This window comes from Delphinus delphis, chromosome 1 (assembly GCF_949987515.2).
Source record: "Delphinus delphis chromosome 1, mDelDel1.2, whole genome shotgun sequence".
Taxonomy (NCBI): domain Eukaryota; kingdom Metazoa; phylum Chordata; class Mammalia; order Artiodactyla; family Delphinidae; genus Delphinus; species Delphinus delphis.
Window position 1 is genome coordinate 161,446,338 of NC_082683.1, and position 15,718 is coordinate 161,462,055.

At 35.1% G+C, this 15,718-nt stretch overlaps 1 protein-coding gene across 1 annotated transcript in view; it reads left to right on the forward strand.

Annotated features, from left to right (window-relative positions):
* Nucleotides 1-15,718, forward strand: part of LIN9 (lin-9 DREAM MuvB core complex component) — a 110,662-nt gene that overhangs the window by 67,400 nt on the left and 27,544 nt on the right. Inside the window, exons 9-11 of the mRNA XM_060010871.1 lie at nt 835-954; nt 1,804-1,905; nt 5,724-5,804. Of these exons, the coding sequence (XP_059866854.1) occupies nt 835-954; nt 1,804-1,905; nt 5,724-5,804 (303 nt within the window). The remainder of the gene's footprint in view (nt 1-834; nt 955-1,803; nt 1,906-5,723; nt 5,805-15,718) is intronic.

The following is a 15,718-nucleotide window of genomic DNA, read 5'->3' on the forward strand; positions in this document are numbered from 1 at the left end:
TTAAACTACTGGACCATTATTTCATGATCATGCTTGATTTAGCAATGTCATGGAAATTATATACCTTTCTAATAAGTTAAAATATAAAGGATAAATATAACTCTAATAGTTTTTTTTAATGAGTAATGAACTTTTTATAACAAAACTGTTTGCCTCTAAGCATTATGGAAATTAAATTGTTCACATTTAGCCTCCCCTTTTTCCATTTCTTTGTTATAAACTTGATTTTTAAGGGTTGTGAACTTACAATTAAAAATCAAAATTACTTTATCTCCTTAGTGCAAAAATAGAAGAATCTTTTTTTTCTGATCTATACTTTTTAAAAAACTGTGACTCTCTGCTTATTGTAAGGGTTTCCTTATCAAATGTACTTTTAGAGAGGAGTAGGAGAGAAAGGAAATTTGGACTAAATGTAGAGCAAGGTATACCAGTTTAGTTTTTTCATTAAAGGAGGAAATCTTTAAACCTCCCATTTCAAAAAAGAAAAATTACTTTTCTGTTTCATTAATGTAATTTCCTTTATGAGATCACCCAAACATTTCTTCCTGGCCAGATAAGAATTGCCTTTAATTACAGTGGGTAATATTCAGATAGTCTTTAACACAGAGACAACCAAGGGTGGCCATAGATCACTTTCCTTTCTTTCAATAGATCACTTTCTTCTGTTTTATGAATTCAACCTCTTAGTAACAGAGTAGTATCCATACTCTGACTTAAGTTCTAGCCCTTTGATCTTTGTAGGTTAATATATTTTATGATAAAATAGAACTGTTATAAAGCTAAAATGATTGGTAAAGTTCTTCAAGTTTTGGGGACTATTTTCTTTTCCCAAAGAGTAATGAGCCTCATGAGACGATGCCTATTGCTGCCTTTGGACAAAAACAGCGACCTTCTCGATTTTTTATGACTCCACCACGGTTACATTATACTCCTCCTCTCCAGTCACCAATTACGGTAAGTAATATTTTTTAGATGTCACCAGTAGTTTAAATGATTATTATGAATGTAAACTATGTTCTTATGAAATACACATCTATTACAATAACTGCAGGAGGTGCCCACATTATTTTGAGATATCAGATATTAAATAAAAAGTTAATAAAGTAAATAAAATAGTTGCTTCAACTCTGGAAATATTTTCCTTTTTGTAGAATTTTTAATAGAGTAGTAATTATAATAGAATTTGTTCTTTATTTAAGAATAAGATACTTCCTTCCTACTGTATAGCACAGAGAACTATATTCAATATCCTGTGATAAACCGTAATGGAAAAGAATATGAAAAAAAAGTATATGTATGCATAACTGAATCACTTTGCTGTACAGCAGAAATTAGCACAACATTGTAAATCAACTATACTTCAATAAAATAAATTTTTTAAAAAGGATACTCTGGGACCTCCCTGGTGGCACAGTGGTTAAGAATCCACCTGCCAATGCAGGGGACGCAGGTTCGTTCCCTGGTCCGGGAAGATCCCACACGCCACGGAGCACCTAAGCCCGTGCATCACAACTACTGAGCCTGCGCTCTAGAGCTGGCAAGCCACAACTACTGAGCGCACGTGCCACAACTACTGAAGCCCGTGCACCTAGGGCCTGTGCTCCGCAGCAAGAGAAGCCACCACAATGAGAAGCCTGCACACCACAACGAAGAGCAACCCCCGCTCGCCGCAACTAGAGAAGGCCTGCACGCAGCAACGAAGACCCAACACAGCCAAAAATAAATTAATTAATTAATTAGTTAAAAAATAGATACTTCCTTTTGAAAAGTCAATGGTTAAATAATTCCCTTTTATTCCCACAGGATAATGACCCCTTATTAGGACAGTCACCTTGGAGAAGTAAAATTTCTGGCTCTGACACAGAAACGTTAGGTGGTTTTCCAGTAGAGTTCCTTATCCAAGTGGTAAGAATTGCTCTGAATATTTTGTTTATTTGTTAAAAAAAACTCAATGACTTTTGTGTTATTAAAGTTGAAAATTTTTCTAGGACCAAATATTTTTATACTTTTAAAAATCATTGTGTTAGTTTTAAGAACTCTGTTATTTTTCCAACAAGCTTGAAAATAAGTTATAATAGCAAAAAAAGACTTACACATCTATTTTTGTTGGGCTTTTCTTGGGTTTGGTTCTTATTATTTTTCTGTGTTAAGGACTCTAACCTTCTAGTATATGCTCTGTGAAACTGAATGGTTAACTGTTCATAAATTGTATAAGTATAAAGGTTTTTATTTAGTAATCTCAGTGCATCCTGCCATTACCAGTCACCTCAGCAATTGTGATGTGTTGGCCAGCTCTCTGGTTAGGAGGAACTTTCTTTCTTTTCTGAGACTAGGAATAGCTTTTTATTTGCTAAGTACTTATTGATTAGGCACAAAGAAATCTAAGGCTAAATCGAAACAAGTATAGAATTATTATATAGAACAATTTTCTTGAATAGCCTGACTCTTAAGAATATAATGTGCTGTTGTTTTGAAAATTAGATTAAATATTTAGTTTGGTTTTTTATCAGTAATTTAATGTTTTATTTTCTTTTTATTTTCTTTTATTTAGTTTGAATCATAGTCTAATAATGTTTGATTTGTTTCTTTTCTTTTTGTTTGAAAAGAAAAACTACTTGGCTTGGGATAGAGTCTTTATAAATAAAAACGTTTATAGCGTAATCCATTAAAATCTTCACAGTGTTACCTTTTACAATTAATGTTATTTTGAGGGAAAGTCTTGTCATTTGTGTGTATGTGTATAGCATTTTTTATTCCTTACTTGTATGTTGTTAATTATCCTTGGAATACAGAATTACACCTTTTAACTTCCAAAGGTAGATAAGATACTTTTATATGAAAAGTTAAAAATATGAAAAGAGCCAAGGCTTATCATTTTCACACATAGGACACTTCTGTTGTAAAGAAATTCTTTCTTTTAAATAGTGGAAGTATAAACAGAACTAATATGTCATATATGGGCAAGTGTGTGTAGGGGGAGATGGGGGGAAGAACCAGGGGGTCAGGGAGTGGGAGAGAGGGGCTGGGGGAAGAGAGAGAGAGAGAGAGAGAGAGAGAGAGAGATCCATCGATACACCAGCAGAGGGAGTCAGAGGCTAAATACTAGTACGCTACTTCTAAAGTATTGATGTTTTTATTGATGCTTAGATGTTTGATTGCAGTGCTTAATTTTAACTTCAAAATCTATGTGTAAAAGCCTAGTTAAAACACTGCTTTCATTTTTTAAGCTATCTAGCTGATAAAAATAAAAGTCCTTTTATGTACTTGTCTTTTGTAATATGTAAAGTTTTATGAAACTCAGATTTGCTCTTGTTAATCTGTGAGATATGTTTTTGTCATTTTCTATTACTGTTTTCGTCTTTTTCTATTACTGTTTTCTTTCTTATAACAAAATAAACATCATCATTTTTTTGCAAGTTTTATAATTCATAGTTTACAATGAATTTTCTTAGTGAGGAAACATTTTCTTTCCTGGGGTTAGGGATTTTGAGGAATCTAAAAGACTGATCCACTTCTTAGAGAGGACTCAGTTTTGAAAAGAATGAAAAGGAAACAGCGTGATTTTCTATCAAAAACAAGCAAGAAGGGACTTCCCTGGTGGCGCAGTGGTTAAGAGTCCGCCTGCCAATGCAGGGGACACGGGTTCGAGCCGTGATCCGGGAAGATCCCACATGCCACGGAACAGCTAAGCCCGTGTGCCACAACTACTGAGCCTGTGGTCTAGAGCCCGTGAGCCACAACTACTGAGCCCGTGAGCCACAATTACTGAAGCCTGAGCACCTAGAGCCTGAGCTCCACAACAAAGAGAAGCTACCACAATGAGAAGCCCACACACTGCAACAATGAGTAGCCCGCTCACCACAACTAGAGAAAGCCCGCGCACAGCAACGAAGACCCAAGGCAGCCAAAAATTAATTAATTAATTAATTTTTAAAAAAAGAAGAAACACAGAACTGAAAATGGGAGAGAGACTGTTGCCTTCATCCCATCTTTTATTGCTTCTAACTCTGAAGAATCATACAAATTTCCATAAAACCCCAACAACTAGAGACAGGGCACCAGTCCAGAGCTCTGGAGATACTAATGAGGGTCTGTGTGAATAAGTATGTAACATATCTCACCAGGCTCTCCCTCTGCCTATATCAACTTAGGTCAAGTTTTTAGATTTTTTTTAATTATCAAAAGTTTAATGCATATAAAATCAGACAGGGGACTTCCCTGGTGGCACAGTGGTTAAGAATCCACCTGTCAATGCAGGGTTCACGGGCTCAAGCCCTGGTCCAGGAAGATCCCACATGCCACAGAGCAGCTAAGCCTGTGCACCACAACTACTGAGCCTGTGCTCTAGAGCCCGTGAGCCACATCTGCTGAGCCCACGTGCCACAACTACTGAAGCCCGTGCACCTAGAGCCCGTGCTCCACAACTAGAGAAGCCACCGCAATGAGAAGCCTGTGCACCGCAACGAAGAGCAACCCCCACTCGCCACAGCTAGAGAAAGCCCGTGTGTAACAACAAAGACCCAACACAGAAATAAATAAAATTAATTAATTAATTAATTAGAAAAGAAAAAAGCAGACAGTTGTATAATGCATCTCTAGGTACCCATTATCTAGCTATAACAGTTATCAACAACTCCTGGCCAGTTCAGTTTCAGCTATACTCCCACCCACATTCTCTGTTTTGAGAAATCAGACGTCATATCATTTATCTGTAAATATTTCGTTATATACCTTTAAGTGGTAAGGGCCCTTTTTTTTTTAAGAGACATAACTATATTATCATTATTACATCTAAAAAGTTAACAAAAAAGTCTTAATATCGTCACATATCCAGTCAGCATTCCAGTTGTCTCTTAAATGTTGACTGTACTTTTTCCCCATTAACTTATTTGTTGAAGAAACTAGATTATTTGTCCATAGAGTCTCCCACAGTCTGGATTTTGCTGACTGAATCCTTGTGATAACATCCAACATATTCTTTTGTCTTTTATATTTCATGTAAATTGCTCATTGAATATAAAGGTTTGATTTGATTTGGGTTTTTTATTTGATTGGTGTACTTGTTTTTATGTGACTACTTTTATGTGTGGTTTTGTGTTCTAATAGGATACCCATATTATTTTATCTCTTTTTTTATATAATGTTGGCTGGTACTAATTATCACTGCGTAGGTCAATTCATTCATTAGGATTGCAAAATGGTGCTATTCTTGTTCTTTGTTTAGTAGCTGAAATAGTTCTATAAGGAAAAACTTCCCATAATCTATTATTTGGTTACCTAATGGCATATAGTTTGTACAGTATAGGCAGGATAAATGCTTGACTCTTTGTCTTTGTTTTCCAGTTTATGAGTATGGTCACTAGTATTCTCCAACAATGGTTAATTTTGTTTAAGTATCAGTCTGAACTCATGGATTTTAATGTATTTGTACTTCAGTTAACTGTAATTATTATTATGATTGGTCCACACCTTGTTCCATATTGGACCAGTGAAAGCTTATTCAGATTGACTCCTTAATCGTTTTGACATACCCTGGTTACAGTGGATTTTAAAATATCTTCTTCTCAGCCAGTCTGACTTATAAAATAGTGTCTGTGCTATATTTATATTGAAACACTAAAATCTGCTAAAATATCTTGGTGAAAACTTAGAAATTTGACATCTACATGATATACTTAAGTGCCTGTGTTTATTCCAAAACATCTCTTCTTCATTGTCTGTAGACCAGATTATCAAAAATTCTCATGATTAAAAAGGAACATATCAAGAAATTAAGGGAAATGAACACAGAAGCAGAAAAACTGGTAAGGATATTTTTTTTTCTTTGTTTGTTTGTCTCATTTTAAAATGGTGGGCAGCTTCTATATCTAAAGATTTTAAAATATTTTGTGGAAGAAAACCTTGAGATAAATGTTATTTTAAAATCCTGATTTGCTCTCGCTATCTCTTGTTATACTGAACATACGCTAAGTAAATTAGCAATGCAATACAGTTCATTACCCCAGACCTCCTTATGCCATTGAATAGGATTAATGGATATATATTAGGTTCTTTGACAGTTTGCGTGAGTGTAGAATTCCTAGCGTTGGTGCCTCTGACTAAGGAAGTCATATTAGCAGAGGTTATTAAAAGTGATTCAGAATAAATAAATCAGGAAATACATAGGCTGGTATCTTCAGGTTATCTTGATGAAGCTTATATCCTATTTTATTAATCTAATGAGTACAAAAATATGAATCAATTTTATGCATAGGAGAGAATTATCAGAGTTTCTTAAAATGTAGGAAATACTAAGGAAGTTTTTTAATTGTATTGAAAGTCATAACTTGCTTGTGGATTTATAGGATGGTGAATAGATTTTATCTCAAGTACCATCTCCAATTGATTGAAAATGGTTGCAAGGATGTATGAAAGTAAGAGAGTGCTCAGTGATTGGGCTTGGGGGCCAAGGGCTGTAGCTAATTACCAATGTCTCATGAATGCAGGAATAGGGAGTTGTCGTTACATTAGTCATCTCTTGTATGGAATGGTGTGAGGGGTAGGTGTGGGTAAATAGCTGGACAAGTAGTTACCTAACTGAATGAGGAACAATCCTTTTAGGATTGTGGAATTTTTTAATCTGAACATGACTTTGAATTATCTAATTTGAACCCATCATTTTTATGGAATTGAAAACTGAAGACCAAAGATATCAAGGGATTTTGGACTAAGATTGTGCTGCTATTTAGTAGTACAGGTACCAGAACAGGCTTCTTAGTTCCAGTTTAACTCATTTAGGCATGATATAAAATTAGTATTGTCAGATACACAGGCTATCAAAGATTGAAAAAAATAGCCGTAACATATTGCCATTATATATCCTAAATGTAAAAATATTATGTGTTTGCTTCTTTCCTACTGGACTCTAATTCTTATCTTGGTTTCCATCAGTTCTACTTCTACCCTTTATTCTATGCCTTTTCAATGCTCCCCCACTACATTTCCTCTGAACATTTTGTCATATCTTCCACCTTGATGCATAATCAAATTATTTAACTTTCATATCACTAGCTAGGACTTTTCCCTGTATCTAGGTTTCACACCTTAAAGTACTGGACTTGCCTTAGCCTAGTTAGCGTTACGTACTTTTTAAAAAAGGCCTGTTTTGATGTTGGTTTGACTTCTTGGTATGTGGGATCTCTGTAGAAATCTAACTGGCTTGATAGGCTGTATAATTTATTTATGATTAGAAATAATTACCATTATAAAAATTGAAATACTGTAAAACTATTAAGTTTAATATATGATATAAATATGTTTTTATGCTTAGCATATGGATTTCTTCTTCTATGCATATACTTTCATATGTTTTGTTTTTTGAAGTACAGTTGATTTACAGTTTTGTCTTAGTTTCAGGTATACAGCATATTGATTTAGTATTTTTGTCAGATTGTATTCCGTTATAGGTTATTACAAGATACTGGGCATAATTCCCAGTGCTATACAGTGTATTCTTGTTGCTTATCTACTTTTTATATGATAATTTGTATCTGTTAATCCCATGTCCCTAATTTATCCCTTCCTGCTTTCCTCTCCCCTTTGGTAACCCCTAGTTTGTTTTCTATATCTGTGAGTCTATTTCTGTTTTGCATACACATTCATTTGTATTGCATTTTAGATTCCACATGTAAGTGATATTATACAGTATTTGTCTTCCTCTGACTTATTGCACTAAGCATAACATTCTCTAGGTCCATCCATGTTTCTGCAAATGGCTTTTTTTCATTGTTTTTTATGACCAACTAATACTCCATTTGTGGAGTATTTACATGCCCACCAATTTACATGCCCACCAATAGTGTATGAGGGTTCCCTTTTCTCCACATCCTCTCTAACATTTGTCTTTTGTAGACTTTTTGATGATAACTATTCTGACCGGTGTGATGTGATACCTCATTGTGGTTTTGATTTGCATTTCTGTAATAATTAGTGATGTTGAGCATCTTTTCACGTGCCTGTTAGCCAACTGCATGTCTTCTTTGGGAAAATGTCTATTCAGATCCTATGCCCACTTTTGGATTGAATTGTTTGCTTGGTTTTTTTTGATACTGAGTTGTATGAGCTGTTCATATATTTTGGATATGAACCCCTTGTCAGCCGCATCATTTGCCAATATTTTCTTCCATTCCATAGTTCGTCTTTTTCTTTTGTCAGTGGTTTCTTTTGCTATGCAAATCTTTAAGTTTAATTAGGCCCCATTTGTTTATTTTTGCTCTTATTTCTTTCACCTTAGGAGGCTGATCTAAGAAAATATTGCTACAATTTCTGTCAAAGAGTGCTCTGCCTCTGTTCTCTTCTAGGAGTGTTATGGTTTTGGGGCTTACATTTAAACTGTTTTGAGGGTTTGTTTTGTTTTGTTTTGTTTTGTTTTTGTGTATATGGTGTGAAAGGGAATGTTCTACTCTTACTGTTTTACATGTGGCTGTCCATTTTCCTAGCACCACTTGTTGAAGACTCTGTCTTTTCTCCATTGTATAGGCTTACCTCTTTTGTTGTAGATTAATTTATCGCAGGTGCTTGGGTTTATTTCTGGACTGTATTCTGTTCCATTGATCTATGTGTCTATTTTTGTGCCAATACCATGCAGTTCTGCTTACTATAGTTTAGTATAGTGTGACATCTGGGAGGGTTATACATCCAGCTTTGTTCCTTTTTCTCAGGATTGCTCTGGCAATTAAGGGTCTTTTGTGACTTCATATAAATTTTAGGATAATTTGTTCTAGTTCTGTGAAAAATGTCCTGGGTATTTTGATAGGGATTGCATTAAATCTGTAGATTGATTTGGCTAATATGTCCATTTTAATAATGTTAATTCTTCCAACCCAGTAGCACGGAATATTTTTCCATTTCTTCGAATCATCTTCCTCAATGTTTTATAGTTTTCAGAGTGTAGGTCTTTCACCTCCTTGGTGAAGTTTATTCCTAGAGTTTGTTTGTTTGTTTTTGGTGCAATTTTAAACAGGATTGTTTTTTACTTTCTGATATTTCATTATTAGTATATAGAACCGCAGCATATTTCTGTATATTAGTCTTGTATCCTGCAGCCTTTCTGAATTCATCTATTAGTTCTAATAGTTTTTGGGCCTAGACTTTAGGGTTCTCTATAGAGTATCATGTCATCTGCAGATAATGACAGTTTTAGCTCTTCACTTGCAATTTGTGTACCTTTTATTTCTTTTTGTTTTTGATTGCTGTGTCTAGGACTTCCAGTACTATTTCCTGAATTTAGCGGGAAGGCTTTCAGCATTTCACTTTTGAGTATTATGTTGGCTGTGGGTTTGTCATATATGTTGAGATTTGTTCCCTCTATACCCACTTTGATGAACATTTTTATCATGAATGGATGTTGAATTTCTCAAATGCATTTTCTGTGTCTGTTGAGATAATCATGTGATTTTCATTTTTTGTTTGTTTAAGTGGTATGTCACATTGGCTAATTTGCGTATGTTGAACCATCCTTGTGACCCTGGGATAAATCCAACTTGATCATGGTGTATGATCCATTTTATGCATCATTGGATTAGGTTTGCTTATATTTTGTTGAGGATTTTTGCATCTCTATTAAACAAAGATATTGGCCTGTAATTTTCCTTTTTTGTAGAGTCTTTGTGTGATTTTGGTATCAGGGTAATGGTGGGGCCTCATAAAGTGAATTTGGGAGCGTTCCCCCCTCTTCAGATTTTTGGAATAGTTTGAGAAGGATAGGTATAATTTCTTCTTTACATGTTTGGTTGTCTGGTCCTGGACTTTTGTTTGCTGGGAGTATTTTAATTGTAGATTCAATTTCACTCCTAGTGATTAGTCTTCAAATTATCTGTTTCTTCTTGACTCAGTCTTGGCAAGCTGTATCTTTCTAGAAATTTGTCTATGTCATCTAGGTTATCCAGTTTGTTGGCATATAACTATTCATAGTATTCTCTGTCATTTTGTTTGTTTGTTTCTCTGTAGTATTGTGTTTATTTGGGTCCTCTCTCTTTTCTTCTTAGTGAGAGCCTGGCTAAAGTTTATCAATTTTATTTGTCTTTATAAATAACCACGTCTTGGTTTCATTGATCTTCTCTGTTGATTTTTTGGTCTCTATTTTATTTATTCTCTCTGATCTTTTTTATTTCCTTCCTTCTGCTGACTTTGGACTTTGTTTTTCTAATTCTTTTAGGTGGTATGTTAGGTTGTTTATTTGAGATTTTTCTTATTCTTGAGGAAGGCCTGTATCACTATGAACTTCTCTCTTAGAACTATTTTTGCTGTATCCCATAGATTTTGGAAAACTGTGTTTTCATCTTCATTTGTCCTGAGGTATTTTCTAATTTCCCTTTTGATTTCATCATTGACCCTTTTTTTTTTTAGTAGCATATTGTTTAGTCTCAGTGTGTTTGTTCTTTCCTGATTTTCTTTCTGTAGTTCATTTATAGTTTCATACTGTTGTGCTTGGGAGAAATGCTTGATATAATTTCTATCCTCTTACATTTCTTGAGACTTGTTTTGTGACCTAGTACGTGATCTATCGTGGAGAACGTTCCATGTGCCCTTGAAAAGAATGTATATGTATTCTGCTATTATTGGATGTTATTTCCTGTAGCTATCAACTAAGTCCAACTGGTCTAATGTGTCAGTTAAGACTACTGTTTGCCTGTTGATTTTCTGTCTGGATTATCTGTCCATCGATGTAAATGGGGTGTTAAAGTCCCCTACTGTTATTATATTTTTGTCAGTTTCTCCCTTTATGTCTGTTAATATTTGCTTTATATATTTAGGTGTGCCTATATTAGGTGCATGTATGTTCACAAATGTTATATCCTGTCTTGTTTTGATCCCTTTATCATTATATAATGCCCTTTGCTACCTTTTGTTATAACCTTTGAAAGTCTATTTTGTCTGATATGAGTATTGCTACCCCTGCTTTCTTGTCATTTTTGTTTGCATGAAATATTTTTTTATCCACTCACTTTCAGTCTGTATGTGTCTTTTACCCTGAAGTGAGTTTATTAGGCAGTTTATTGAAGGGTTTTGTTTTTTTAATCCAGTCAGCCACGCTGTCTTTTGGAGAGTTTAGTCCATTGGCATTTAAAGTAATTATTGATAAGTATGTACTCATTGCCATTTTAATCCTTGTTTTCCAGTTGTTTTTGTAGTTGTTCTTCATTCATTTCTTCTTTTTGTTTCTCCTGTACTGGTTTGATGATTTTCTTTTTTAGTATGCTTGAGTTCCTTTCTTTTTGGTTTTTGTGTATCTACTGTAGGTTTTTGATTTGTAGTTACAATGGGGTTCATATATGTTGACCTATAATTATGTCTACTTGCTTTAAACTGATAAACATTTAAGTTCAAACACATTCTGAAAATTTCTACAGTTTTCACTCCCCTCCTTCATATATATATATATAATATATATCATATATATAATATATAAATACATATATATATTTTTTTTTTTTTTTTTCCCCACACACACACACTGCATGGGTTGTGGGATCTTAGTACCCTGACCAGGGATCAAACCTGGGGCCCTGGCAGTGAGAGCACTGAGTCCTAACCACTGGACCACCAGGGAATTCCCCTTCATATGTTGTTTTTTGATGTCATATTTTACATTCATGCTTATCCCTTTACTGTTTATTGTAGTTATAGTTGCTTTTATAATTTCTTTTTTTTTAATCTAGATACTGTCTTATTTAAGTGATCTTCAATCCTTACTATTTGCCTTTTCTATTGGGATTTCCCCTTTTCTATAGACTGTTAACTTCTTTTCCATTTACAGAAGACCCTCCAACATTTCTTTTAGGCTAGGTTTAGTAATGGTGAATTCTTTTAGTTTTTGCTTGTCTGAGAAGTTCTTTATCTCTCCTTCTATTCTAAATGACAATCTTGCTGGGTAGAGTATCCTAGGTTGCAGATTTTTCCCTGTTAGGACTTTGAATATATCATGCCACTCCCTTCTGGCCTGCAGAATTTCTGCAGAGAAATCAGTTGATAGGCTTTTAGACATTCCCTTATATATGACTCTGTTTTTCTCTTGCTGCCTTTAGAATTTTCTATTTATCTTTAACTTTTGCCATTTTAATTATGACATGTTTTGGTGTGGGTCTGTTTGGATTCACCTCGTTTGGGGCCCTATGTGCTTCCTGTACCTGGATATCTGTTTACTTCTTTAGATTTGGGAAATTTCCAGCCGTAATTTCTTTAAATACAGTTTCTCTCTATCTTCTCCTTCTGAAAACCCCATAATGTGAATGTTGGCACATTTTATATTATCCCAAAGATCTCACATGTTGCTTTTGTTTTTTTTGTTGTTTGTTTTTTGGTTTGTTTATTTTCATTTGTCTTTCTGTCTGCTGTTCTGATTGGGTGATTTCCATTATTCTGTCTTCCAGATCTCTTATGTGTTCTTCTGTCATTTAGTCTGCTATTCATTGCTTCTAGAGTGCTTTTATCTCAGGAATTGAATGACCTATTTTTGATTGGGTCTTATTTATAGTTTCTAGTTCCTTGTTAAAATGATCTGTGCTTATAGATCATTTCTCTTAATTCAGTTAGCATTTTTGTTACCAAATTTTTTTTTTTTTTGGCCACACCACGCAAACTAAGATCCCATTCTTGCAGGATCTTAGTTCCCTTACCAGGGATCGAACCTGGGCTCCTGGCAGTGAGAACGCCAAGTCCTAACCACTGGACCGCCAGGGAATTCCCATATTACCAAATTGTTTAGTTCATTGTCTGATAGACTGATTATCTCTGTTTCATTATTTTTTTTCAGGGGTTTTCTCTTGCTTTTTCAATTGAGAGTAGTTCCTTTGCCTTTTCATTTTACTTTCTCTGTCTCTGTGAATTTGGGTGAAACAGTTATCTATTGTGGTCTTGAAGGGGTGTTTTTATGTGGGAGTGTCCCTTTGTAGACTGCATGTGCCCAGTGTCTTTGGTTTGAAGGCTAAATTTTATGTGGATGACAGCCACATCTTTCCTGAGGGTGTACTGGCCACTGTCACCTTGATAGGAAGTGTGACTGCTGTTGGAGGAGCTAAAGCCTGCGCAGAGTGCGAGGCAGAACTTCCTCCCTGCTCAGTGGCCATTGCCACCCTGACAGGTCAGAGTCTGTTTCCGAGTTGCTTTGAAAATTATTTTCTAACAAAAATGAAATTATATCATTATATATTAACTTATCTCAGTCTCTTAAAATTTCTGTATTATACCATAATTTAAATAATCTATTAATTGATATTTAAGTTATTTCCATGATTATACTAAAATACTGCTACAGTAAATGTCCTTGTCTGTATAGTTTTGTGCATTTGTTTGTGTCTATCTGTAAGATAAATTCATGGAGTCAGATCTACCCTCCACCAGTCCCTCCCATCAGGAAACTTGCACAAGCCTCTTAGATAGCCTCATCCACCAGAGGGCAGAGAGCAGAAGCAAGAACTACAGTCCTGCAGCCTGTGGAACAAAAACCACATTCACAGAAAGATAGACAAGATGAAAAGGCAGAGGGCTATGTACCAGATGAAGGAACAAGATAAAACCCCAGAAAAACAACTCAGTGAAGTGGAGATAGGCAACCTTCCAGAAAAAGAATTCAGAATAATGACAGTGAAGAGGATCCAGGACCTCGGAAAAAGAATGGAGGCAGAGATAGAGAAGGTGCAAGAAATGTTTAACGAAGACCTGGAAGAATTAAAGAATAAACAAACAGAGATGAACAACACAATAACTGAAATGAAAACTACACTAGAAGGAATCAACAGCAGAATAACTGAGGCAGAAGAACGGATAAGTGACCTGGAAGACAGAATGGTGGAATTCACTGCTGCAGAACAGAATAAAGAAAAAAGAATGAAAAGAAATGAAGACAGCCTAAGAGACCTCTGGGACAACATTAAATGCACCAACATTTGCATTATAGGGGTCCCAGAAGGAGAAGAGAGAGAGAAAGGACCAGAGAAAATACTTGAAGAGATTATAGTCGAAAACTTCCCTAACAAGGGAAAGGAAATAGCCACCAAAGTCCGGGAAGCACAGAGGGTCCCATACAGGATAAACCCAAGGAGAAACACACCGAGACACATAGTAATCAAATTGGCAAAAGTTAAAGACAAAGAAAAATTACGGAAAGCAGCAAGGGAAAAATGACAAATAACATACAAGGGAACACCCATAAGGTTAACAGCTGCTTTCTCAGCAGAAACTCTACAAGCCAGAAGGGAGTGGCATGATATACTTAAAGTAATGAAAAGGAAGAACCTACAACCAAGATTACTCTACCATGCAAGGATCTCATTCAGAGTCGATGGAGAAATCTAAAGCTTTACAGACAAGCAAAAGCTAAGAGGATTCAGCACCACCAAACCAGGTCTACAACAAATGCTAAAGGAACTTCTCTAAGTGGGAAACACAAGAGAAGAAAAGGACCTACAAAAACAAACCCAAAACAATTAAGAAAATGGTCATAGGAACATACATATGTATAATTATCTCAAACATGAATGGATTAAATGCTCCAACCAAAAGACACAGGCTTGCTGAATGGATGCAAAAACAAGACCCATATATATGCTGTGTACAAGAGACCCACTTCAGACCTAGGCACACATACAAACTGAAAGTGAGGGGATGGAAAAAGATATTCCATACAAATGGAAATCAAAAGAAAACTGGAGTAGCTATACTCATATCAGATAAAATAGACTTTAAAATAAAGAATGTTACAAGAGACAAGGAAGGACACTACATAATGATCAAGGGATCAATCCAAGAAGAAGATATAACAATCATAAATATATATGCACACAACATAGGAGCACCTCAATACATAAGGCAGCTGCTAACAGCTATAAAAGAGGAAATCGACAGTAACACAATAATAGTGGGAGACTTTAACACCTCACTTAACACCAATGGACAGATCATCCAAAATGAAAATAAATAAGGAAACAGAAGCTTTAAATGACACAATAGACCAGATAGATTTAATTGATATTTATAGGACATTCCATCCAAAGACAGCAGATTACACTTTCTTCTCAAGTGCGCACGGAGCATTCTCCAGGATAGATCACATCTTGGGTCGTAAATCAAGCCTCAGTAAATTTAAGAAAATTGAAATCATATCAAGCATCTTTTCTGACCACAGTGTTATGAGATTAGAAATCAATTACAGGGGAAAAAACGTAAAAAACACAAACACATGGAGGGTAAACAATATGTTACTAAATAACCAAGAGATCACTGAAGAAATCAAAGAGGAAATCAAAGAATACCTAGAGACAAATGACAATGAAAACACGATGATCCAAAGCCTATGGGATGCAGCAAAAGCAGTTCTAAGAGGGAAATTTATAGCTATACAAGCCTACCTCAAGAAACAAGAAAAATCTCAAACAATCTAACCTTACACCTAAAGGAACTAGAGAAAGAAGACCAAACAAAACCCAAAGTTAGCAGAAGGAAAGAAATCATAAACATCAGAGCAGAAATAAATGAAACAGAAACAAAGAAAACAATAGTAAAGATCAGTAAAACTAAAAGCTGGTTCTTTGAGAAGATGAACAAAATTGATAAACCATTAGCCAGACTCATCAAGAAAAAGAGGGAGAGGACTCAAATCAATAAAATTAGAAACGAAAAAGGAGAAGTTACAACAGACACTGCAGAAATACAAAGCATCCTAAGATACTACTGCAAGCAA